Source organism: Canis lupus, chromosome 33 (genome assembly GCF_003254725.2).
Source record: "Canis lupus dingo isolate Sandy chromosome 33, ASM325472v2, whole genome shotgun sequence".
Taxonomy (NCBI): Eukaryota; Metazoa; Chordata; class Mammalia; order Carnivora; family Canidae; genus Canis; species Canis lupus.
Window position 1 is genome coordinate 24,035,809 of NC_064275.1, and position 26,275 is coordinate 24,062,083.

The 26,275-nt window shown below is 38.6% G+C and overlaps 1 protein-coding gene across 3 annotated transcripts; it reads right to left on the bottom strand.

Annotated features, from left to right (window-relative positions):
• Nucleotides 1-848: 848 nt before the first annotated feature.
• LRRC58 (leucine rich repeat containing 58) lies at nucleotides 849-21,258 on the bottom strand. Of its 3 annotated transcripts, none has more exons than XM_049105296.1 (5): nucleotides 20,650-21,258; nucleotides 19,871-20,017; nucleotides 11,579-11,707; nucleotides 10,657-10,934; nucleotides 849-6,894 (listed from the first exon to the last, which is right to left on the bottom strand). In XM_049105296.1, exons 1-5 carry the CDS (start codon nucleotides 21,132-21,134, stop codon nucleotides 6,686-6,688), a joined length of 1,248 nt encoding a protein of 415 aa, XP_048961253.1. In that variant the 5' UTR covers nucleotides 21,135-21,258; the 3' UTR covers nucleotides 849-6,685. The 3 variants fall into 3 exon arrangements, with proteins under 3 accessions (XP_048961253.1, XP_048961254.1, XP_025331924.1); XM_049105297.1 differs by having other exon boundaries at nucleotides 19,871-19,912; nucleotides 20,650-21,257; XM_025476139.3 differs by lacking the exon at nucleotides 19,871-20,017 and having other exon boundaries at nucleotides 20,650-21,256.
• Between the last annotated feature and the right edge of the window lie 5,017 nt (nucleotides 21,259-26,275).

Here is a 26,275-nt window from a genome sequence, read left to right on the forward strand (position 1 = left end):
GTGAACTGGTGCAGCCACTCTGGAAAACTGTGTGGAGGTTCCTCAAAGAGTTAAAAATAGACCTGCCCTACCACCCAGCAATTGCACTGTTGGGGATTTACCCCAAAGATACAAATGCAATGAAACGCCGGGACACCTGCACCCCGATGTTTATAGCAGCAATGGCCACGATAGCCAAACTGTGGAAGGAGCCTCGGTGTCCAACGAAAGATGAATGGATAAAGAAGATGTGGTTTATGTATACAATGGAATATTACTCAGCCTATTAGAAATGACAAATACCCACCATTTGCTTCAACGTGGATGGAACTGGAGGCTATTATGCTGAGTGAAGTAAGTCAGTCGGAGAAGGACAAACATTATATGTTCTCATTCATTTGGGGAATATAAATAATAGTGAAAGGGAATATAAGGGAAGGGAGAAGAAATGTGTGGGAAATATCAGAAAGGGAGACAGAACGTAAAGACTGCTAACTCTGGGAAACGAACTAGGGGTGGTAGAAGGGGAGGAGGGCGGGGGGTGGGAGTGAATGGGTGACGGGCACTGGGGGTTATTCTGTATGTTAGTAAATTGAACACCAATAAAAAATAAATTAAAAAAAAAAAGACTGTGGATGCAGAAGGAACTGTGGTAGAAAGGCACCTAATTCATCTTTTATCCTTTGTAGCTAGCAAGAGAGTAAATGCTAATACATGCCTAATGTATGTATTCATGTAGTGAAGAAACTGAACAAATGATAAGCTGTGGTACAGCAAGTAATCAGGCAAATACCAACATTATAAGGATTTTAGATTTTTTAAAAATAAATTCAATTGTTAAAATAGTGTTACTTTTCCAGAATACAGAATCAAGTTCCAAGAACGTACTTTTAATAAAATAAGGCACGATGTTTAATAAGGCAAAATTCACACAGAGGGTTAATATAACATCACATTTTGTGTGTCCTGTGGGGAAAATGGAGGTACAGAATTGAAGTAGCTTAAATATTTTTTTAGAGCATTTACCATCAAAGTAACTTATAAATTTGATGCACTTAACTATATCTTGTCCTGAAAAGAAAATTTAATTGTTGAATCATGTTGCTGAATTACATTATCATTATGTTTTAAATATCTATATATCTATATGCTTATATAGATATCCCTAATTCATAAGATTTCAAATACATAAAACTAAGAGGTCAGACAATGAAAAATAATTTGACTAAAGTAAAAGTACATATATTTTCAATATCCTCTGTTGATAAAGTCCCAAACTTTTCATAAAATGTTAAAATACTGGTAGCTTACAATATTCAATAATATTTTTGTTTCTCATGAATACAAGTGGGCTCAGAAATGCAACAAACACCAGTTGCAGGCACACAGGTCTCTCCATGATTGTACTGTTGTAAAGTTATTGTTGAAGTTAATATTCCTTCTCAATAACATATATTACATCACATTAATGACCACATCAATGCCGACTATTTAATAAAAGGATTCTCTTAAAACATCAGTTGTAAACAGAAGAATTAACCAATTTAGTAATATTTTTGTAGTACCAGCAATACCACTTTCAATCTCATCTCGGTTTCTTCTAACCACAAATTAGAATAAAAGTTTTTATCCAATTTATTCACAGCCAAAGAAAGTAAGTTCTGGTGAATGCACCTAGTTAATCCAACCATGGCTTCCTGGTACAATGGTATATAACTGTCATTAAACTAATAAATTTTAATATTTACTAGATTGAATACTATACCTTAGGATAAATTGAGACTGACAAATCTCAGATAAGTCTAGTAGCACCCAAATCAGTATTACCCTGTGAGTGTTCAATATTTGTTGTTAGTGAACTATTATTTTCTATGTCATTTCTTAGCAAATATGAACCAAGGAACATAGAAAAAAATGGAGATATTTACATGAAAATTGTTAAAAGCATAGCCCCTTGCAACCCAGTGTTACAAAAACCACTCACAAAATATCCTAGGCCTCACAGTAATATATTTGTATAATGCTAGTAATACAAGGTTGGTTAGGAACTGCTGTCATCCCTTCGTGGTACCAGACAAATTTTCTTTATAAAATAATATAAAAAAGAATATACCTTTTCACTGATTTGATTTCAAGGGACTCTGATCCTTATGGCTTGACTTTCTCCATAGTATGCATAATTGAGATTCCCTCTCCAGAAGCCCTAGACTCAGACATTAAGCCCTGTTTTAGAGGAAGGAATCCCTCAGAGGTCACTTACAGTCTTTCTCTCTCAAGTCAAATGCAAAGGCTCATTACCATCTCACAAACAACTTACTAAACGACACAGTTCCCCAAACTTTTCTACAGTGGAGGATTTAAGGCACACACTTTCTTAGCACAAATGAAGACACTGCTGTCTTTAAAAAGGTCATGACTATAATGAAAATACAAAAGTGGATGCTATTAAATTCATCAAATTAATGTTATAAGAATATAGTGCTTAATACAGAAACAGTGACAGTCAAGTACTTTTCTATACAGAGGGATCAGAACTATGTATCACAGATCATGTTGTCTAAAAACATGCACATCACCCTTTATTACTAACACCCAACAAAACTTAAAAGCTGACTATTTTGGACTAAATGAGGAGTAATATTTATACTAACTATAATAAAATCTCTACTTTGGATAAGAAGGGGGTTAAGTAAAAATTAGGTATTTCTAAATAAATGCAGCTTAACTAATTATATATACATTTTAAAACTGTTATTTTCCCTACAAAGGGTCTTTTTAGAACAACTTTTTAAGGTATAATACTGCTAAAATGCTTTAAAAGATCAAACTTTATTTGCACTAATTATTTGCTTAGTATTTTTTTCTTTTTTAGATAGTGACACAGTAAACATTAACCAGGGCTGTACCACAAATTCTAGGTTAATGACGTATTACCTTCTCCCTTTGGAAGGAGCAAGGTTGGCTGTAAGACAGTCCTTTTTTTTTTTTTTTTTTTTTTAAAGATTTTATTTATTCATGAGAGAGAGAGAGAGAGAAAGAGAGAGAGATGGAGGCAGAGACATAGGCAGAGGGAGAAGCAGGCTCCACGCAGAAAACCTGATGTAGGACTTGATCCCAGGACTCCAGGATCACACCCTGAGCCGAAGGCAGACGCTTAACCGCTGAGCCACCCAGGCATCCCAAGACAGTCCTATTTACTTGCTGGCCCATCATTAAGGAAGGATGTGGACAATCTCTCAATAGCAGATACCAAAAAAATTTAGTGATAGAGGCTTTCAGATGGTAGTCAATAGGCCATGTGATTTTAAAACAATTCACTATTACTTTAAGGAACTTTCTTGGTTCAAGGAAATCCCTGGGAGTCTGGTGACTGAGAGAGAATCTCCCTGCCCTTTGGTACTTTTAAAAGATTTCTTTAATTTAATACTCCAGCAATCAGCCTTTTCCTTCTTCTCTTTTGCCTAAATTGATATTTACAGTGTTTGGTAGAAGTGGTCTGCAGCATTACACAGCACTAGTGTGGACTGCCTTTAACATTTATTTACATCAATATAAAAATTTCTCGAATTTGAGGTACAGTTTACAATGCATCTTTACTTTTAAATTTGGTAACTTAAAGTTCTAAACAGTAAGAATTTCAGAATAAGAGACTTCTGTGGCACACATTTAGAAGTAAAATATGAATAGTGACCCTCAGATCTACCTCTGGTATTCAAATGCAAGGAATTCTAAGAACCTTAGCTAGCTTATCCTTAGGGTCAGCCAATCTCTGGCACTATGGAAGCAAAATACTGTATTAGCTAATCTTCCTATTTCCTAAAATCCTAGGACTATTCAAACTGAGTTGGTGACACTGAGAATTGTATTCTAGGAATAAAGATTACTAAGAATGTTCAATGTACCCATTTCCATTTCAAATATTAACACTGAAGAACTCCATTCTAAACACATTAATGCTGTGGTTAAGTAGTTTTATCCACAGAAGTTCTGGTCACTAAAATTATCCAACTGGAGCAATATCAAAAACTTATTTCATTATGATAATTAGTGCAGATTCTGTAAGTCTCAAAAAATAATTAAAGTTTATTAATTAGTTTAACACAAACATGTGACTTAGCAACTAAAGAGACAGACTATCATTTCAAATACACAGTCAGCTATATGGTTCAGGAGTTGACTATCTGGTTTCTAAATTATCAAGTCCCTTATATCTCATCTTCTGGCTAATTTCTATAATCACCAGTTATAAAAAAAGAGAAGGTAGAAAAGAGAAACAAGGAAAATCTTAGAAATTATTAGCAGCTCTTATAAAAGTTTAGGTCAAAGATTAAAAAAAAAAGAACTAAATTGAAATGCAGATTTCAGTAAAAGTTACTAAAGACAATTGCACACTGATCTTAGACTTTCAAATGTACATGTACAACAAACATTTTGTCGTACATTATGGCATACATCTGCATATATAGCAAAGGCTAGAAATTATTTCTGGTTGGATCTATTTACATCTATAAAAGATCAATCAGTAAACCTTTCTGGGAAACTGGGAAGTACTTGATTGTACTTACATATCTACCCATTTATTTTACAAAGACTAACTCTTGGAAGGCTACCCAAGCTGTTACTTAGGTCAATCTGGTAATGGATTAGGAAGTAAACTGAGGCATTTAAGTCAGAAGAATTTGGTCCTATCACTTTGGATATTTTACTATGATTACATTATTTTCTATGAAAATATTTTATGTATTGGTATTAACTAAATCAGTTACAAAACATTTTGGGCTTGTCACTTAGGCACTGCCTAAGTCATCTTTACTTTTCATAATTTTGTAGTATGAGCCATAGCTTGCTGTGGCTCAAGTGGAAGTAAACAAAGCCTTTACATTATTTCCATTTTATGATATAATCACCCATGTACTACTTTGCTAGGCAGCAGAAACATAATAGATTACTATTATAGACCTAGAAAATTTCTGAATAAAAAGGAAAAAAATATTATTACATCATAACAAAGTGAAGGGATTCACTCTATAGCAGCGTTTCACAACTGCAGTCATGAAACTCTCATGATGTTTCATGAATAACACATAATAAACTTTGAACTATCCTACAGTATATTTTTTCTAAAACAAAAAATATATGACAAAAACCTAACATATGTACATATTATTATTATACAACAATCTGCTTTTAAGAAATAGTGTGCCCCAGTTGTGAATGCCAGGAAGTCAGAAGGGAGATCCTCTGATGTTTTAATGTGTTTCTGACTGGCGTATTACTGTATAGGTAACATTTACCAATAAAACATCATTTTATTATTGGATATCTAATAACTCCTACTATGTGTTGTTTATTTTATAATATCAACTTCTAATTGTACTATTATTCAATACTTATTGCAAATCAAACTAGTTAATAAAAATTTGGTCATTTCTAATAGCAATTTGTGAAATATTTTTCTGCTACACTTTAGGGATATAGTTAAATTTCTTATGTTATCAATACATTACTTTCAAAAAGTATTACATGATTAATCTAGTTTTGGAAATTATCCTCTTTCACACAATTTAAAGACTGCTTTAAAGTCTTTACACAAATGACTGCTGCCCACAATTTTACTTGGCTTGCTGTAACGGTTTTCTAGTTTTTCTTTAAAATGTAGAGAAAGTTACAGTTCAGAAAACACAGGCAAAGGAGTCAGGTATGACTTAAAAATTTTAAACTCATTTTCTTACTCCTTTAATGCAAGATACAAAGAAGCTTTCCAAGCATACATCTCTTTTGTTAGAAGAAATCTGACAGATTCTTAAATCAAAAGCTATCATTCTGTCTTATGATGAAAAGATTAATCAAGACACTACTTCCCATTAGTGTAAAAGTTATTTCCTTACAAGGATTACTTCATATTTAAACAAAAAACACAAGTTAAGTTAGCCATGAGCTCTGATGTTAGATATACAGCTGTTTATCTAGTTCTGTTAAAGCATATTTTAAAGTGTCCTGCATAGTATGTCAGGTTATATAGGCTGCTCTGGCATCATTCCTTGAATAAATTTCTAAAACCTTGCTAGGATTAAGGCACTCTAACAGTCATTCTGGATTACAGAAGGGCAACAACAATCATAGAGAACAAAAGAGCACTACTGAAGAGTTTTAAAATCCCACATAAAAATTATATCCCTCACTTTACCAGTTAGGTCAGAAAGGGTTAGGTCCTATGTAATATCTGTGAGCTTATCTCAACAGCTCTGTAATCTAGACATGTGGGCAATATAAGAAGGGAAGGTTAATCCTGTTATAGTCTTCAGTCTAAACGTAAGGACAACTCTGATAAAAATTACAGCTCTGATCATTTCTTTCTTCATCTCCACTATCACAAGTTACACCACTCATGGTTTATTGTAGCACTGCTCTACAGAATGCTCCATTATGCTGTGTGATTCATGCAAAACTTGAGTGAAAACTGCAAACAATCAGCTAAACTTGAAACCACTATTCAGAGTGAATTATATTCAAAGAATCCAAACATGGAACTGGACTCATTCCTGTTGAATGTGAAGATGAAATACAAAATAGTTTCCATCATCTCTAGCTCTCTCATGGAGATTCAAGATGAAGATATGGTTTCTAGTAAACTTTGAAGTCCATCTTTTTTTCTAATCACCTTTGCTCAGTTCTTTTAATTGTTTCATACCACCCTGCATTCTTTTCAACCAAGAAGAACTTTCTGCATTCTGTGTGCAGCAACACTAGCTTCGTCCTCCGAGTCAGATTCACTCTGCGATGTGGAGCTGTGAGAGGCGGAACTGCAAGGGGAAGAGCATTCTGGAGAACATAAGTAGTGCATCAGTGGGAGGCGGTACTTCCCACAGAAGTCCACAAACTTAATTTGTCTGACACAGCAGTCAAAGTAGACTCCTGGAGAAAAGAAGGAATTAAGTACAAAATAATTATTACAAAGCAAAGAGCCATTTCTTTTTCAACTCTTTCTCCAGCATTCTAAAGAAAAGTCATATACAGTCTTCTTTTTTGTGAATTGTAAGCAGAAGCAGTAGTTACTTCTATAGCTGTTTATAGAAATACCAAAGGTCTTAGGGATGGCAATCTGGCTACAAAGAGAAGGCCAGATAAGATTTATCTTAAAGGGAGCTAGCATTAAAAGGATACTGTTTACTTAGCTTGTTTTCTCTGGATGACTTGGTGGACAGTGGCTGATTATAGGAGAGATTATAGGATACCTAACATGTTCTTCTTCCATACCCAAGCCACTCCTGGATACTACCCTACAGTCAAGAAATTAGGAAAAAAAAAAAAAAAAAAAACCCACAAGGGGTGCCTGGGTGGCTCAGTTGGTTAAGCATCTGCCTTTGGCTCAGGTCATGACCCCAGGGGAGTCTGCTTATCCCTCTCCTTTTGCACCTTCCCCCCCCCCCCCCCCCCCGCTAGTGCTCTCATGCTCTCTCTCAAATAAATAAATAAAATATTTTTAAAAACTCCACAAAACTCCTTTAATAATGATCTTACAAGATTAGTTGTCATACACAAAATTTGCAGAAAGGAGATGATTTCTAGTACTCCTGTTCTATGTATTGGGAAGGCAAGATTCAAAGAAACAAAATACCATCTTTTTTTTTTTTTTAAACATTTTATTTATTTATTCATGACAGTCACACAGAGAGAGACGGAGAGGCAGAGACACAGGCAGAGGGAGAAGCAGGCTCCACGCAGGGAGCCCGACGTGGGATTCGATCCCCAGTCTCCAGGATCGCGCCCTGGGCCAAAGGCAGGCGCCAAACCGCTGCACCACCCAGGGATCCCAACAAAATACCATCTTATATTTCCACAGGTTCTAAACCTACAGGTTTCAAAGTTGTTTTACTAATGATCTCACTTGATTCTCACACAATTATACATTGTTAGGTAGACTGAAACAGTATTTACCTTTTTTGATTTCTAATTTACTGCTCCTGAGCTGAGGCCCTTCAACTAAGTAAAAATACAGCTAGAGCTGAGAGGAAAGCAGAGGTCATTGTGGCTCAGGGTTCAGTATAACCGGAGCATCTACAACTCTGGGTCCCATCACCTTTCTGCAGAGCAATCTCAACTTTGTATACCCTAAGACTGCTCTGGCACCAACTACTCTGTATTACATAAGGGTCTAAACTAAAAAGATGTGCTTCAAGCAAAGGAGAAACATGATTTCTATTTATCTTTTTCCTAATACTTCCCTCATTAACTTTCTAATTTTCTGATCCTGTAGTCAGTATAATCCATAGTTTAAAAAGGGGACTTCATAGTATGTTATTTTGAACAATTTAGGAAAGTATATAAATGCAATAAACTGGTCAATCAATATTGATGGTAAATCCCCCCTAATGTGTTAACATTCTAAAAAAAGATGGGTGTAATAAAGTATTATAGAGTTACCATGAGAAAAAAACGATACAATACTGTCTTGTCATTTCTAGGATCTCAGACTCTACAAAGGCAAAAAAAATCTCTGAATATAAATGTGCTTTTGTTGGGGCACCTGTGTGGCTTAGTTGGTTAAGACTGACTCTGATTACGGCTCAGATCATGATCTCATGGTCGTGAGATCCAGCTCCCCCTGCCCTCACCCTCTGTGTTCGGGGTGGGGCAGGGAGTCTGCTTAAAGATTCTCTCCCTCTGCACCTCCCCCAACCCACATACTCAAGAATGTGTGTCCTCTCGATCTAAAATCAATAAATAAATCTTTAAAAAAAGTTTAGTTTTATTTAACTTAGTATTTAATAGCTAATGAGTCTGAGGGGGAAAACATTACTGGCTTAATTTCTGTATAATCTTGCTTTTTAAACTAAAAATTTTTATTTTTAAAAAATATTTTATTTATTTATTCATGAGAGACACATAGAGAGAGAAAGAGACACAGGCAGAGGGAGAAGCAGGTTCCCTGCAGGGAGCCTGATGCGGAACTCGATCCTAGGACCCCAGGATCACGACCTGAGCCGAAGGCAGATGCTCAACCACTGAGCCATCCAGGTGTCCCTAAACTAATAATTTTTAAAGTATACTTGTCTGTAAGATAAATGATGTATTAGTACACTAAAAAAAGTCATTAAGAAAAGCATTTTAAAAAGAAAAGATAATTCTTGTAGAGGTCCATTTTTAGAAAAGGATAGATTCAAAGAGGAGATCAGACATAGATTATTAAGCCATAAGGTATGGTATGAATGCTGTCTCCCATCTATGTTAAAGTCAGCTTGGGAAAGGAGAGCCACAGTGAAGAGCTTAAGCACTTCTAATCTGACACAGCACAGCACCTTCTATTTCTAAGAGTGAGTAGCCAGAAATGGCCCAGAGTATCATCTTTTTTAAACCAAGTGTCTTTTCTATTTTTTAATATTCTTTGAGAAATTTAAATCATTTTCTCTCTTTTAACCTTCAATTTCAAGGCATGATGGGACTTTCAGGGAAAATCTTATCTGGCTCTGATCATCATTATGCAGAATTTCCCCTGCAACTACATTTCTGCTATTACAGTAAAAACCTTTCTGTACCCCTATTAGGTTGGATTTTTAAAAAGTAGTCATTTATGAAAGAGATAAAATAAAACGACCTGCTATCAATCACCAGCTCCCACCCATACATCCTGGCACTCTAGGCCTTCATAACTGGGCCTTAATGTATCCTTTATTCCTCTCATATACTTCCCTAACTGTACATTTGAGCCACATTATTTAACTCCTCTGATATTGTACCCCATCTAGTATTGTGTCTAATTTTGCTCTCTCCAACTGAAAAGTTTCCTATCCTAAATCTTACTTACCATATCAAAATCCAACTCAGACTTCAAGAAATCAGCTCATTTTTCCAGATCTAATCAAATGTACTCTCTCCCTCCTATGATTTCCAAGAGTACTCTGAATTCTTACTTTACTCTGTCCTATAGTCTATCATTTCTTTAATCCTCTCCAGATGCTCTAAACTCAATAAATTTTGAATCATGGATTTACAAGAATATAAAAGTCTAGAGTACACTCCAAAATTGATACATTCAGCCTATTCTCCTACATCCTGAATCATACTCTATAAAGGTACCTGATACTTAGAACAAACAGTGGGTCTAGGAGAATGTCCTACAAATAAATATGAAAGACGGCCAAACATTTTGGAAACTCTTTTTAAACTGTTAGGACTATTTATGCTTCCTTTGTGTTCCCTCTAATTTTACCACCTTATTCTACTATCTTATGACAGTTCCAAGACATGAGGAGACTTTCTGGTTATTTTCCTTCTGTATGAATTGTAAAGTACTAAAAAAAAAAAAAGGAGAAAGGGAGAAGAGGGAGAAATATCTTACTTTTCTGATAAAAGGGTGAAAGGATGAGGGAAACTGAGACTAAAAAAGCCATCTCTGAAAGATGACTAATTAGATGACTAATTAAAAATTTAGATCAATATAAAAAATAGCTAAATGAGGGCAGCCCTGGTGGCTCAGCGGTTTAGCATGGCCTTTGACCCAGGGTGTGATCCTGGAAACCCAGGATCAAGTCCCATGTCGGGCTCCCTGCATGGAGCCTGCTTCTCCCTCTGCCCGTGTCTTTGCTTCTCTCACTGTGTGTGTCTCTAATAAATAAATAAAAAGTCTTTAAAAAAATAGCTAAATGAATAGGAAACATATACAATGAATTAACTTACCTCCACACTTTGGGTTTGGACAATTGCTGGCTAAACTCAAGTATCTAAGAAGATTCCCAGGAAGATCGTAGGGAGTGTAGGAAATATTTCGAATTTTAATGGTCCGTGCAGCTAATTCCAGGAGAGTTGGAGGGTCATAGGTTAAATCTCTAACAAAACGAACAACCAATGGATTTCCTCGCAAACTCAATTCTTCCAAATGAACAAGGTTGAGAATCTCTCGAGGCAGGTATGTCAGCAAGTTATTGTGAAGACTGAGAGAACGAAGCGAATGCAATCTACAATGAACGCAGTACAAAAATCAATGGCAGCGAGCAAGCTAACTACCAAGAAAGTTAAGTGAAGAACTTGATTTCCCTTGAGGATGAGCAATTAAGGTCAACAGAAGTAAAATAAAAAGCTGAAACTAGACCAAGTGCAGACTTGTAAATATCATGAACTGACATTTGCCCATAGAATCCTAGAGAGTCTAGAATAATTAGTATTCTGATGTGCTAAGCTGATATGAATGCTAGATTTAAAGGTTTTTTTTAGCATGCTTTATCATTCAGATACCTATAAGAAGAAAGATTTAAAATTCAACAGAAATCAAGATCCTTCACATTATTTCATCAGGATAGAAATGTTTCATATTAAAAATAAAATTCCATAAAACCTGGGAAAATCTATACCAAATTACTCTATTTTTGATTAGAGAAAACAGGCTAAACAAATATGTTGAGAAGTAAACCAGGGCATTTAAAAGTAATGTTAAAAATAAGCAATTCAACTCACAGCAAACCTTAGAACTGTAATTCTCATGGATCATTTACCTTGAGAATGCCTAATTCTCTTCTACATATAAAACACATGGAATGAATGCAAGGCAAAAATTCCTAAGCAAGGATCTCTGTGTATACTTAGACTGCCTGAAACTACTCACTGTGAAAGCTGAGGAGGCACACTTTGGATTTTGTTGTCACATAATACCAAGTAACTTAGAGAAGGCAGATTTGCTAATTCTGGTGGAATTTCTTTGATGAAGTTTCCTCCGAGATATAAACACTCTAAACTGTAAAAATAAATGAATAAAAACAAAAATGTAAACAAACAAAAGTCACACAAGACATCCCAAGGTCTTTATTACAACGAACAGATTTCATTTATTCATTCAGCAAATATTTTACTTAGAATCTGCTATATGCTATATAGGCGCTAGAGAAATATGCAATCTTCAGAGAGCTTATATTACGGGTAAGCAGGTAAGACACAATATTGTTAGACAACATTATAACTAAACACAAAACAAGGCCAAAAGTAAGTATACTATGATTAAAATATTAAAATAAGCAGAGCAATCCATAAATGATAGAGTTAAGTAGAGAAGTAAGATAAGGACACAGTACTTGAGACTGGGAAGGCTTTGCAAAAGTGTTGTGACTTCAGCAGGACCATGAATTTATGAGCTCATGCAGATGGGAGGAAACAAGACACTTTCAGAGGTTGGAGGGGACGGCTTTTATGGGACAATGGACAGATCTTTTAACACAGAAGAGTACAGTTCCTGTTGAAGAACCCAGAGAAAAGGCTGAAGGAAAGCCAGATTATATGAAGCCTGAATTCTGTGCTGATAGGCATGGCTTTGATGCACTATGAGGCAATGGGACAACCACTAACTAACCTTTTTCTGAAAAGAGTGGAAAAACATGGCTGAACTCTACATTTCTTCTTTGTTCTTACTGTAGCAAATGCATTCTTCAGGAGCCAGCTAAATAAATTATGTAAAATTGACCACTATCATGAAACTAAAGCTTCAGATAGTTACCTTACTTTCCACCAAATTAACAACATTTTAGACATAGCATACATTGCACCAAGATGTACTGTTACTTTTTGTGGTGATGACTGTAGAAAGGCTCTCTCCAAGATGTTTTTGCAGGGAGTGGCAGAATCAGTTCTTACAACATATGTAATTTTTAAATATATATAAGTATTACTAAAACATATACATACAGAAAAAAAAGAAGAAAAAAAAAGAAAATGTATACCTACAGATCTTTTCCATTACTATGTTACTTTTGTCTTCCTGCTAAATCCGCTAACTTAACAGACGCTAGGATTCTTTTAAGACACTTTTGAACGTGGCAGAAAATAGCCTACTAAACTAATACCGAAACTCCCAGGGTAAGGATTACCTGGGATACTTTTAAAGCTATGAATTCCAGGCCCCATCCAGATTCACCACATTAGAGCTCTAGGGGAAGATTTTAGGATGTAAGGTTAAAAAAATAGGATAATGTTAAAAGGTAAAGCCACGTTACTCTGCAGAGCTACAGCTAATTACAAATCCACAATTAGCAAATTAAGAGTACTTCTTACCATATAACCCTGCCAACACTTACTATCATTTGCTTAATTTATTATTTTTTTATTACTTTTACTATTTGTGTGAAAAATGGTACCATTCTGTTTTTTTAATCTGCAGTTCTCTAGTTATTCTAGTGAATTTATTAGCAAAAAACAAGTGTTTTTGTCCACTTGTATATCTTTAGAGAATTGCCTCTTTCTATTCTTTATCCATTTTTCTCACAGGTTACATGGTTTTGTCTTATTAATTTGTTGGGAGCTTTGTTGTTAAATATACGTTCTGCATAATCTTGCTTCTCTGTGGCCTAGGGAATGGTCTATTTTTTGTTCACATTTTGCATGTGTAAAATGAATGTGGAGCTACTAGGATGAAACTTATTAACTGTGCAATTCAAAATTTGTATAGCATTACTTATTATTTTGTCTTGCTCTTGTGGTTAGTCTTCCACCAGAACCAGAATTTTCCTTCCTCCCTTCATAATTACCAAGTTTTGCTCTTTCCCCTGAAAATACAGAAGCAGATAAATCCTTGCTGAACTGTTCCTTAATTCACAAGAAGCATTTCTCTTTTTCCCTTTTAATTTATTTTCCCTTAAAATCTATTTCTTTTAATTATCAATCTTGCCTCCTGGTTTTATTTTTGTTCGTATTTATTTCATTTAATACACCATTCATCAGTATATGTACTTAGGCCGGTTATTCTTGTTACACCCTAGTTCCTTCTTCTTCAAAATGAAATAATATTAAATATCAAACAAAGTGCCTCATTAACAAATATGAACTAGGCACCTACCATGTGCCAGGCACCAATCCAGGGACACACTATAAATAAGACCAAGTTCTTGACCTTACAATCTAGTGAGATAGACAAAAATCAGTGAATGTGTATGTATTATATCAGATATCTTTAAAGGTTACCTCTATAAAAGGGGTGGTAATCAGATGGTGATGGAAGTGAAATTGTAGACAGGGTGGTCAGAAAAAGTTCTCTTAGATGACACTGTGAACAGAAATCTGAATGAAATGAATGAGTAGAAAATGCTTGGTGTGTTGCCAGCTGTAGGTTCATCAGAGTGGTAGAGGTGGGAGAGATGTGGTCAGAGATGTAGCAGGGGAAAGCCAGATCACAGAGGGCCTTAATTAGAATTTTTTAAAGCCAATTGACTTTCTTTTTTAAAAAAAATATTTTATTTATTCATGAGAGACACAGAGAGAGAGAGAAGCAGAGACACAGGCAGAGGGAGTGGGAGAAGCAGGCTCCATCCAGGGAGCCTGGCGTGGGACTTGATCTCGGGTCTCCAGGATCAGGCCCTGGACTGAAAGCAGTGCTAAACCGCTGAGCCACCCGGGCTGCCCTTTAATTAGAATTTTGAATTTTACCCTAAGTAGGAAGGGTTTTGAACAAAGTTGTGTAACTTGACTTACACTTTAGAAAGATCACTGTTGCTGCTGTATGTAAAGTAGCTTGGTAAGTGGTGGGAAGAGGAGTATGGTAAGAGGAGTGGAAGTAGGATGACCAGACTGGAGCCTAATGCAGTAGGGCAGATGTGAAATGGTAGAGATTTGCTTGGTACATCTTTTTTTTTATCCCATTGCTTTTAACTTATTGGGGTATTTCTATTTTAAGTGTAACTTTTTTTTAAAAAGATCTTATTTATTTGAGAAAGAATGAAAGATCACAGAAGGAAAGGAAGAAGCAGACTCCTTGCTGAGCAGACAGCCAGATGCAGGGCTTGATCCCAGAACCCCAGCCAGGATCAGGACCTGAGCCAAAGGCAGGTGCTTAACCAACTGAGCCACCCACACACCCTTAAGTATAACTCTTATAAGCAGTATGCAACTTGATTTTGATAAGTTTAGACTTGTGTTTTCTATTACCAATGGTATTTCTCAATGCCTTTTTTCTCTTCTCTTCTTTTGTTTCATTCAAGTTTCCTTTCTTCTCATTCCCCCTCTACTATTTTGAACTGTAGGTGCTATTTTTACCTTGCTAGTAGTTACCCCAATTTCCTTTGCTCTCCCTCACTCCTAAACACACATCCATGCCTTCTGTCCTTCTCTCTGTATCATTTAGAATTAGTTTTATCTTGATCTGAAAATAAATTTAATTTATGATTAATAATTATTCAGATTTATCAATATGTTTTACCAATTTCTTTGTTCACCATTGTTTTTGGAACTTGTTATTTCTTTTTCTTTATAATTCTGAATTTTATTAAAATGAGTTCTCATACCCAAAAATAGGTTGTTTTTAAGCTGTGAGCTACAAGCCTGGGCTAGTAAAGACCTTGCTATTTCTTTTAAAGTCCATTTTTCTTGGAGTATATATTTAACAAGTTCTTTCAGCAAGGACCCATGGTTGTTAACCTTTGAGTCCTCTGTCTCCAATGTTTTTATCTCTTTCCTTCACAGTTGAGTAGCAGCTTGGCTGAGCATAAAACTCTGGGTTGATGTTACTTTTCCTCAAGCACTAGGAACTGTTCCATTACCCAGTACTGTTCCATTACTTTACAGCCAATATTACTGCTGTTCCTTTGTCAGTAATTGTTTTTTTTTTTTTTTTTATTATTAGGAGCTGTTAGGGTCTTTTTTTCTCTATTGTCCTAAAGTTTTATTATGATGCTTCAGTTTAGCTATCAGTTTAGAGTAATCTTTCTTTAATTATGGGAAATTCTCAGCTACTATTACATCAAACACAGCTTTTCCTACATTTTTTCTATTCTCTTTCTAGAATTCTTACTAAACAGCAGTTTGAATTTTAGGATCAATTTTACATGAAACATTTCTTTCATATTTTCAATTTCTTTATCTTTCTATGCTGCATTCCAGAAGAATGCCCCAGTAAGATCTTTTAGCTTATGATTCATTCATCAGCTAACTTCAGTCTACTATTCAACACATTGAGTTCATAATTACATTTTTTCATTTCTAGGAATTCTAACTGGGGTTTTCATAAACTGTAAATTTTTAAACTTATTCTTGTTTCATTGATGAAGTTCCTGCCTTTACCTCTCTGAAGTTAGAAAACATACCTACTTTAAAGTCCTTTCCAGAGTTCCTTATTATATAAATTTTTTCAGGTACAATTTCTTTCATTTGTTGAATTTCTATCTGTATTTCATAATCTCAGACATCCCTGTTATGTAGTGACTTAGAAAGCTAACCTGAATCTGAAGTTTTGTCATTTTAAAAATATACTGATACTTTTTTCCTGATTATGCAAATCTTTCCAAGGTTGCACTCTCTTGAACTATAATGCTTAGTAAAAGTAAGCAGACAACTTTAATTCTGATGTTATATTTTTCTCTTTCAAAGATTACCTAGTAGCAAAAATCAACTGTTTGGACAGGAGAGTGAATTCTCTCTCCTGCACAGAAGTGTCTAAGCACTGGTTTAAATGGGGGGGGGGGGGGGGGGGAGGAGATTCCTGGGCAGGAATTTTTGATCCTACCAAATATGGTTAATGCTTGGTTACTCAGAAAACTTTCTTTTTCAATGAGGGAAGCTACTAGAATAGAACAGAACAAAACAGAATAGAATAGAATTGAACATTTGGAATCCAAATCACAGAAATTATCCTGGAAAAGGAACTATTTTAACGAGAGGACTATCTGGGGGAAAATTTAACAATCCTGGGAGTCCTTTTATAAAGATTTCAAAAGTTAAAAAAACAATTTGCAACATAGTCTAATGATGGAGAAAAGAAAATAAGGTGAAGGGAAGCAAATGCAAATATTGTCCTTTCTACTTAAGTCCAAGAACTAAGAGAAATTAGTGTCTCATTCATTGTCAGCTCTGATGCAATGTCTCCTTCTATCAATGCTTTGGAGTATATACAGACAGAAGGGATGCCAAACCTTAGTAGTAACTGTGACTTTATCAGAGAGTTATCTGATGTCCTAAAATATAACAAAGTCTGCTATTTCAAAATCATATAAATTCTCTGAGGGTATCATTAATCATAGTACACAACCAGAGTATTAAATTTACACTTTCAGGCTTATTTCTCACTTCGAAACTCAAATAATTTCCAAAGTTCTAGGGACTTAAAGCCTTTCAATGATTTGGGGGAATTAAATTTCTAAAACATACTCTACTTTTTCCAAACATGCTTTTGAAAGGAGAAAACAAACTACTATTGAATTTGAAGCAAAACTGTAGTGTTTAAAAGTTCCTGTGATGTGTAATTGTCAACACTGCATGTCTGTTCATCTGGCTTAGAACAATTCTATTTTTTAGTGTTTGATGAATATTGAAAACAAAACTCATTCATAGAATTTATAGAATTCTTCTTTTCCTTTCTGTTTAGCATTAATAGACCAACCTTAAATTTGCTTCTTGGAAAGTATCCCTAGGGATTTAAGTAGGTGACTTTTCTGTAGCAAGGGCCAATGACCCACTGAAAAAAGAGAGGCCCTTAGTACCAATAACTTTAAAGACAGATATAAGTAGAAAATGTTTTGCTCCTCCACCCAATAAAAATGACATTAAGAATAACAAAATATAAATTAGTCCTACATTACGGTTGGTTAAAGGGAGATGGAATTAGTGAGACAGCTCTGTACAAAAAGGCAGGAAACAGGAAGAGATATACAGAAAGACAAGAACCATACATTTGTGGATAAAGGAAGTACTTTTCTTGAGGTAGCGTCCCCATATCAAATCATTTTCAAATACTATCACTCACCAAAAGCTTTTAAAGAACATGAACCACATGAATCTCATTGCCACTATCTGGCTTCAAGCAAGTGACTGATACTAAATCTCAGTGTCCTCATCTGTTAAAAAAAGGGGGAGGAGGTGAAATCAGGCCACTGCCCAGGTTGTTTATACTTCTAAGATTGTATTTTTATATGACCCTTTTAGCTTACATTCAACTAGAATTTAAATTTGGAGCATGGCCTAAACCTCTACTCATTCTTACTAGTAAAGAAAAATGGAGCATAAAACCGAAAAATGAAAACGCTGACAAAAAAGATCCCATATACAATTGGAGCCAAAGGTACAATGACCAAAAAGCATAGTTTATTAGCCTAGAAAATCAGGTCAACCAGGTAACAGCTTTGACCAATCCTCCTGATCACATATGCAAAAGAAGTCAGAAGGATTAGGTTCTAGCCCTATTCTATCACAGTGGAAAATTCTTGGGTTTGAAGTCAGAGACCCCAGAGGTCAAATCCAGTTCCACCACTCGATGGCTTTGGTATCTTATAACTTAACCTCTCATTTCTCTCATCTCACAGAAACACTGTGAGAATTAAAAAGCTGTATACAGAGCCTCTACTATAGGGCCTACAGTATTGTAAGTACTCAATAAATACGATTTTGCCTACCTTTCCCCCCATGTGATGGAAATAACTGTTCTAGGTCCTTCTCAGTATATTAAGACTCAAATGAGAAAGCTGGAATTATTTAACTTTAAAATTAGAACCAAGGACTGGACTGTCAATTTTCTGGGTTTTTTTTTGTTTGTTTTTTTTAAGATTTTATTTATTTATTAGAGACACACAGAGAGAGAAAGGCAGAGACACAGGCAGAGGGAAAGCAGGCTCCATGCAGGGAGCCTGATGTGGGACTCGATCCCGGGTCTCCAGGATCATGCCCTGGGCTGAAGACGGCACTAAACCGCTGAGCCACTGGGGCTGCCCTCAATTTTATGTCTAAATCTCTTTCCAACTTTTCTATTTCTTAATATCTCTCCTACCACCACCCAGATATAAGCGACCATCATCTTTCATTCTAGAATTAACTCCTTCTAATGAGCCCTCAAAATCTCTTCTCTTCACCCTCTCCCCACTCCATTGCTGTGCAACAACAAGACAGATGTGCTTAAAACTCTCCCGTGTGTACCTAGAATGAAATCCACACTTTACCATGGCCTTCAAGATCCGCCATGGCCTGGGACTGCTCCACGTTTTTATGTGCCAACTTTCCCTCTTGGGCACTTTCTCACTGTGCTCTAGTACAATGTCCTCCTTTCAAAATGTTGGCCTTCGGTCCCTCTTGCCTTCCGGCTTTTATATGCCCTGTTCCTTTTACCTAGACTGATCCCACCCCACCTTAACCTTGTTAATTCTTATTCTTCCTTCAAAATTCTCAATTCTCCATTCTCAATTCAAATGTTATTTGCTCAAGGACCAAACTAAGTCAGGCCCCTCTGTTATTTCAAGGCATTCCATTTGTCTTCACAGAACTTATAAAAACTGTAATTAAATAATGAGGTTTTGGGGCGGCCCGGGTGGCTCAGTGGTTTAGCACCGCCTTTGGCCCAGGGCCTGATCCTGGAGACCCGGGATCGAGTCCCACGTCAGGCTTCCTGCATGGAGCCTGCTTCTCCCTTGGCCTGTGTCTCTGCCTCTCTCTCTCTCATGAATAAATAAAATCTTAAAAAAAAAAACTAATGAGGTTTTATAACTAGTTATTTAATGTCTAGCATGTTAGCTCCATGAGAACTGAACCATATCGCTGCTGTATCCCCAGTACCTAGGACAGTGACTGACACATGGTAAGTACTTCATAAATATTTGCTGATGAGTCAACGAAGGGACATCTTGTCCAAATGCCTCATTTTGCAAGATTAGGTCGCTGTGGTCAGGATATGTTAAGTGACTCGCCTAAGGCTGGGACACCAAGAGTTCTTATTCTCAGGCCGCTGTTCTTTTCACTAGATTTACCTCTTTCTAGCTCAGAAAACTCAATAAAGTATGATGTGAAAACTGCAGATGACAAATATTTTTTCCCCCACTTTGGACAATACATTTGCTCTGTTTCTCACATCCCTGCGGAGCACTTTTTAAAGCACTTTTAGGAGAGTTTGGCTATCCTGCTTCTCTGCTTCCCCCTTCCATTTAATTCAACATATATTTACCGAATAATCCCGTGGGTGAGGCAGACCTCTGAACAAGGAATTCTAATCAGTAAGGTAAATGCAACGGCAGGATGGATGAGGTACACAGGAAGCAACAGTGTCCGGGAGCCGGTAAAGGAAGGAAACAGACAACCCTGGAGATGGCTTCTGGAGGATGAACAGGAGTTTGCCAGGGGCAGGCAGCCTTCCAGGCAAAGGGGACTGACTGCATCCATTCACCACGTATTTCCTAAGTGCCCATAAGGTGTCGGTAAACTGCAGGGCTCCCCGCATTTCACAAATCGTCGTTGCTACTAGTGCTACAGAGAGAGAGGGCAGCGGGAAACGGAGTGGAAAGCCAGGGTCTGGTCAAGCACCTTGTTTGTCAGACACGGACAACCACCGAAGGCGTCAGGGCAAGGACGTGACCACCTCAGATTGACGTTTGAGTCCCTACTTCTCCCTTCCTGGGACCCAAGAAGCCAAAAAAAAAAAAAAAAAAAAAAAAAAAAAAAAAAAAATTCCCAAACCCTCCCTCGCAAATCTGCTTAGGGCACAACTGCAAAGGCTGCCAGCCTCGCGGTCTTCCCGGGCCTTCCTTTACAGCTCGCCGCGGTGGCCGGGCAGCGCTCCCGGCCAGAGTCACGGAGCGAGCCTGCAAGACCATCGGTTACGTGACCAAGGAACCGCGCCAAGAGCGGGCCTAGCGCTCCGGGGCCTCGGGGCCTCGGGGCTCCGGGGCTCCGGGACACCGCCCCCGGCTTCCCTACCCTGGGGCGGGGGGGCAGGGCCCCGCTCACCTCCGCAAGTTCTCGATCTCGGCCGGGATGCTCTGCAGCTGGTTGCCCCCCAGGCTGAGGGTCTGCAGCGCGCGCAGCTGCAGCAACGACGCGGGCACCTCCTGGAAGCAGTTGCCGCTGAGGTTGAGCACCTGGAGGCTGCGGCAGAGCGGCGACCGGGCCAGGCCCTTGGGCAGCGCGCCGGGCCCGCCGAGCCGGTTGTTCTTGGCCAGCAGCGTGCGCAGGCCGCTGAGCGCGAGCAGCTCCGGCCCGAGCGCGGTCAACGCGTTGCCGCTCACGTCCAGCAGCTGGAGGTGCGGGAAGCCGCTGCCCAGCGCCCGCGGCAGCGACGCCAGACGGCTGTGAGGCAGGAGCAGCCGCAGCAGCGCCTCGCGGGCCCCGCGCCGCTCCTCGCCCCGCGCCTCCAGCTCCGACTCCAGCGTCTCCGGGGACAACGTGAGGCGGGACAAGTTCAGTTCGGCCTCCCCCGCTCCGGCCTCCTCCATTCCCGCCGCCGCGGGCCGCGCGGCCCCCCCCGGAACCGGAGGGCGCGGCGCGCGGTCCACAGGCCCGGGAGCTGCCCGGCGCCCCGGAACCTGAACAGGAGGCCGCGTCGGAAGTGGCGCGGGCGGGCGCTTATTCCCGCGCGGCCCCGGCGAATCACGCGACGCTGGGCCGCGGGGTGCGCGCGCGCGCGTGCGCGCTCGGGGGCCGGGCTGCGTCTCACGTGGCGCGCGGCGCGGGCGGCGGCCGAAGGGCGCTCCGAACCCGGGAGGGTTTGGGCGGCCGCGACTTCTAGGCCGCGGGGTGCGTGGAGCCGCCTGGGTCAACAGCCCCGGGATGTTTGCTTCCCGGCGCCGAGGGTCTGCGCGTCGTGGCGCACCGCCCGCTCGGATCCCGCTGTGGGACTGGGGACCCCGGAAGTCGGGTGAGGCGGCTGCCTTACGGCTCGTCCGGAGGCTGAAGGCGCGGGCGGGGTCCCCCGAGCCGGCCCCAAGGTGCGCGCACAGCCGGACTGGAAGCCGCAAGCCCCGGATCCGGCCTCGGGTTCTGCTGTCGGATTGGCCTTGTGTCCCTGGACGAGGAGTTTGCAGTTTGTCCATCCGTGCAGCGGGGCTAGGACTTGCCCCGTTCGCCCTGCAGGGTTGAGTTCTTTTTGAACATGAGACACAAGTAAGGTAGATGTCAAGTAAGGGCGTTTCTACACTTTATTATTTTTTAACGATTTTATTTATTTATTCATAGAGACACAGAGAGAGAGAGAGAGGGACAGAGACACAGGCAGAGGGAGAAGCAGGCTCCATGCAGGGAGCCCGACGTGGGACTATATTTTTATTATTTATTTATTTTTTGTTTCTACATTTTATTTTTTATTTTATTTTTATTTTTTTTAAGATTTTAATTATTTATTCATAGAGACACAGAGAGAGAGATAGGGACAGAGACACAGAGGGAGAAGCAGGCTCCATGCAGGGAGCCCGACGGGGGACTTTTTTTTAAATTATTATTTATTTATTTATTTCTTTTTCCTACATTTTATTTTTTATTTTGTTTTTTTTTATTTTTTTAAGATTTTATTTATTTATTCAAAGAGACACAGAGAGAGAGGCAGAGACACAGGCAGAGGGAGAAGCAGGCTCCATGCAGGGAGCCCGACGGGGGACTTTTTAAAATTATTTATTTATTTATTTATTTATTTATTTATTTATTTATTTATTTATTTTTTGTTTCTACATTTTATTTTTTATTTTGTTTTTTTATTTTTTTAAGATTTTATTTATTTATTCATAGAGACACAGAGAGAGAGAGAGAGGCAGACACAGGCAGAGAGAGAAGAAGCAGGCTCCATGCAGGGACCCCGACGGGGGACTATTTTTTTATTTTTTATTTATTTTTTTATTTTTATTTTATTTTTTTTCGTTTCTACATTTTAGCTGTAGAAGCATTTCTGTGGTTTTTTGGTTCAAGTCGCAGTGGCGAGAAATGAATTCGGAAACCATTGGAAGAGGTTCGTTGACCTGAGAGAGCTGAAATGGACTGATCGGTTTAAAAACTAAGAAGAGAGATTTTTTTTTTTTTTTAAGATTTTATTTGTTTATTCATTCATGAGAGACAGAGAGGCAGAGGGAGAAGCAGGCTCCATGCAGGGAGCCCGACGTGGGACTCGATCCTGGGTCTTCAGGTCACGCCCTGGGCTGAAGGCGGCGCTAATCCGCAGAGTCATCCAGGCTGCCCTAAGCAGCAAGATTTTACCGCAGGTTGCAACTACGATTAACTGACTCTGGCTTTAATTTAGTACTCCTAATTCACATAGTTACCCCAAGATCAGTCTTTTTCTTTTTCTTTTCTTTTTTTTTTCTTTTAAGATTTTATTTGTTTATCCGTGAGAAACACACACACACAGAGGCAGAGACACAGGCAGAGGGAGAAGCAGGCTCCATGCAGGGAGACCCACCTGGGACTCCATCCCGGGTCCCCAGGGTCACACCCTGAGCTGAAGGCAGACGTTTTAACCGTTGAGCCACCCAGGCGTCCCTCAAACTCAGTCTTTTGTGAAATTACTTTCTATGATTTTGGAAAGTCATGAGTTGAAATGAAAAAAAAAAAAACATTTAGCAAATTTTTACAGACCTTATGCATGTTAGATGTTCAAAGATCGCATATAATCAATGACATTAAGTTGCTTGCCTCTAAAAGGAAGAATAAAGTAACTTTTTTCTTGCCACTCATTTGTGTGAGAAACTTTCTCCCTCTTACCTGCTGCCAAACTGTAATTTCTTCTTGGAGAAAGCAGGAGGATATACTTTGTCAGTGTAAACCAGAAATAGAAAGTTTTTAAAGACCTAATGTCCCTGCTTTTGAAACCTGTTTCAAAAGGGTCCTTTTAAACATTAGACTTTGTTTTGGCTTAAGATCACATACTGGCAGGAGCCCTCATATGTGAAAATTTGCAAATGGTTAATACAGTTTCATGCTTTTAAAATGTTATGTGCCTGTCTTAAAAATTAAGTGACAGGAATTTAATACGAGAAGAAAATGATTTAAATGTGATTCAGAAATAGTTAAGATTACAAATCAGTGAAACGAAGGGGGGAAAGATGGAAGTAGGCTCAAATAATAGAGAATGAAGCTGCCTGATAGGAAGTTTTGAAGAAATATTCAGATTAATGTGAGGATCCCCTTATTGCTCATTAGAATCCCTACCTCAGCGACTATGGATGCATCTCTCTTCCTTGTGCCAGATAAGTCTAAATTCAGCAGCATCCCCCCACACAATACTAGGGCCTTAAAACTATCCAGGCAGCCTGGAGAGTTCTGAGAAACCTGTGGGAGGTGAAGGAGCATTGGTGGCTTCTTGTTCTTCGGTGATGCGCTCTGTCTAAAGGAGCCGCCAGAGAGACGGTGGGGACACTGGAGATTGTGAAGGGAAGAGGAGACAGTGTAATGTGTTACCTAGGGAGAGGAATAGGGATTTCAGGGAATTGTGAGAGTATATGGCATATTTGTCCAGTTATTGAAACTTAACCATCAAGCTTCTCTTGGGTCAAACTGACTATGAAATATAGTAAGGGTAAGTCTCCTAATTAGGATGTTATTAAAAAAAAAAAAAAAAAGAAGGGAGATCAAATGAAGGATGATTCCTCATTCAGCCACCTTTATGTTTCCTGAAAGCAGGCACCCCTCTCTGAGACATAGTATGTGCTCAATAAATAGTGAGTAAATGAAACAAATGCATGAGTAGATTTTGGCATACCTGTTTAAGATGGCCCTATTGGCTAATTGCAGAAAAACCAGGAAATAAGCTGAGTGGAAATCCTTTCATAAACCTATTGGCTGAGAGGCAACAGACTGATGTAGTTAAAGCACGGGCTTTGGCTCTTACGAGATCTAGAATTGAGATCCTACATCTGGAAATCAGATTTCTCTTATTCTTGATTTTGCTATTTAATCTCTTAAAGCTTTGATTAATCATCTGATTATGAAGAATATTGTATGTTTCATAGAATCATTATAAGGCTAAAGCTGAAGTGCTTACCATAGTGCCTAATTCAAAGTAAACACTCCATGAATAGTGGCAATTATTATTATTATTAGCAATAATAGTAGTTATTGTTACAACTGTTACTCTCTCACACTTGTTTTATCATGATCAGGGTAAAGAGAAAGTTGAAAACATTCTTTGCTCACGATGGCACAATTTTCTTGCACAGACTGGTTTTCTGCCTGGGTCATGCCTTGTTTTAGGGATTGCAGTTTGAGAGGTTGTTCTGAACTCTCCTTGCCCCTGAGTTTTGACTCGCCAAATTTATGCTTATTGTCCTGTTCCCTAGTTATATCAAGACATCGGGCCTCCTACACTGGATTTCTACGTTCATTCCAGCTTCCTTTAGATTCCAATAGGTGTTCTGAGGCACTGCTTTCATTATTTCAATACATCTCTCTCCTCCCCTGTCTCCATGTTTCCTCACTAGTTATCAGATGAAGGTGAATTCCTTAGCCTGGCTTGCATGGATTTGAGTTATTTCCACTACTGAATCCCTCTCAATTTGGCTTGTCCAGTTTGGCCTGGATGGTTAAAAGTTCTGCCATCTTCTGGAGCAACTGGATGGCTCAGTTGGTTGGGTTGTTTGCCTTTGGTTCAGGTCATGATCCCGGGGTCCTGAGATGGTGCCCTGTGCTGGGCTCCTTGCTCAGTGGGGAGCCTGCTCTTGCCTCTCCCTCTGCCTGCCACTCTCCCTACTTGTGCTTGTGCTGCTCCCTCTCAAATAAAGAAATAAAATCTTTAAATAAATAAAGTTCTGCCATCTTTCTACCAACTGTAGTCCAAATCTCAAAAAGCCAGTTACTCTCTGTTTAAAGCAACACTGAAGGCAGAGGGAGCTGTAGTCTTCAAATCCATCATGAGAAGGCAGTGGCCTCTATATTTACAGGGGCCCAGAGTGAGTGTAACCAGTTTTGTCAATTAGGGTCTACAGTGTGGTTATCATTAGCAGTTTCTTTCCCTGCCTTCGTGTATTCTCGTTGTAGAATTGATAGAGTAAGAGGCTTTCCTGAGTATCTTTTCCCAAACCAGTCTTCTTTATTGAAATTTTTGAAGATTCAAACAATGACATTTTTGGATCTGGAAGTCTTTGACTAAATATTTGTTAAAGATGTAAAAGCATCCTGATGATTACTCCCATTGAAGTCACTCCAATTAGGGTTTTTCTCATACCTGTTGAGGTGTTTTCCTTGGCGATTGTCTTGGGAATATGAGTGGTATGTATCTTTTTAATTTTATCCCCTTGCTCAGCATATGATCTATAATTGAGTTGTTTTACCTTTTCATAGGTAGCTAATCATAGTGACAACTATAAACAAGTTAAAATACTTCTAGTCCCTGATTTGTTCATTCTCAAATACTCATGGAGCACCTCTTGTGTGTAAAAAAGGGAGCTTTATGTTGGAAATGTAGAGAGATAATTAAAAATAATGGCTAATAGTTATTGGTTGTTTTCTAAGTGCCAGTCACTATCCTAAGGGCTTTGCAGCCATTATTTTATTTAATCTTCATACTCATTCTGTGAGATAAGTATTATTATCCTTGTTTTACCAGTAAAACTGAGGTGTGGGAAAATTAGGTAACTTGCTAAGTCACACAGTTATG

Bases quoted from the DNA above. Each gene is read 5' to 3' on its own strand.
- LRRC58 (XM_049105296.1), bottom strand. From the start codon at position 21,134: ATGGAGGAGGCCGGAGCGGGGGAGGCCGAACTGAACTTGTCCCGCCTC. The intron at 20,018-20,649 runs GTGAGCGGGGCC...TTCATCCTCCAG, and splicing joins GAGATCGAGAACTTGCGGAG to AAGCCATCTCCAGGGTTGTC. The intron at 10,935-11,578 runs GTGAGTAGTTTC...CGTTCATTGTAG, and splicing joins GTGCCTCCTCAGCTTTCACA to ATTGCATTCGCTTCGTTCTC.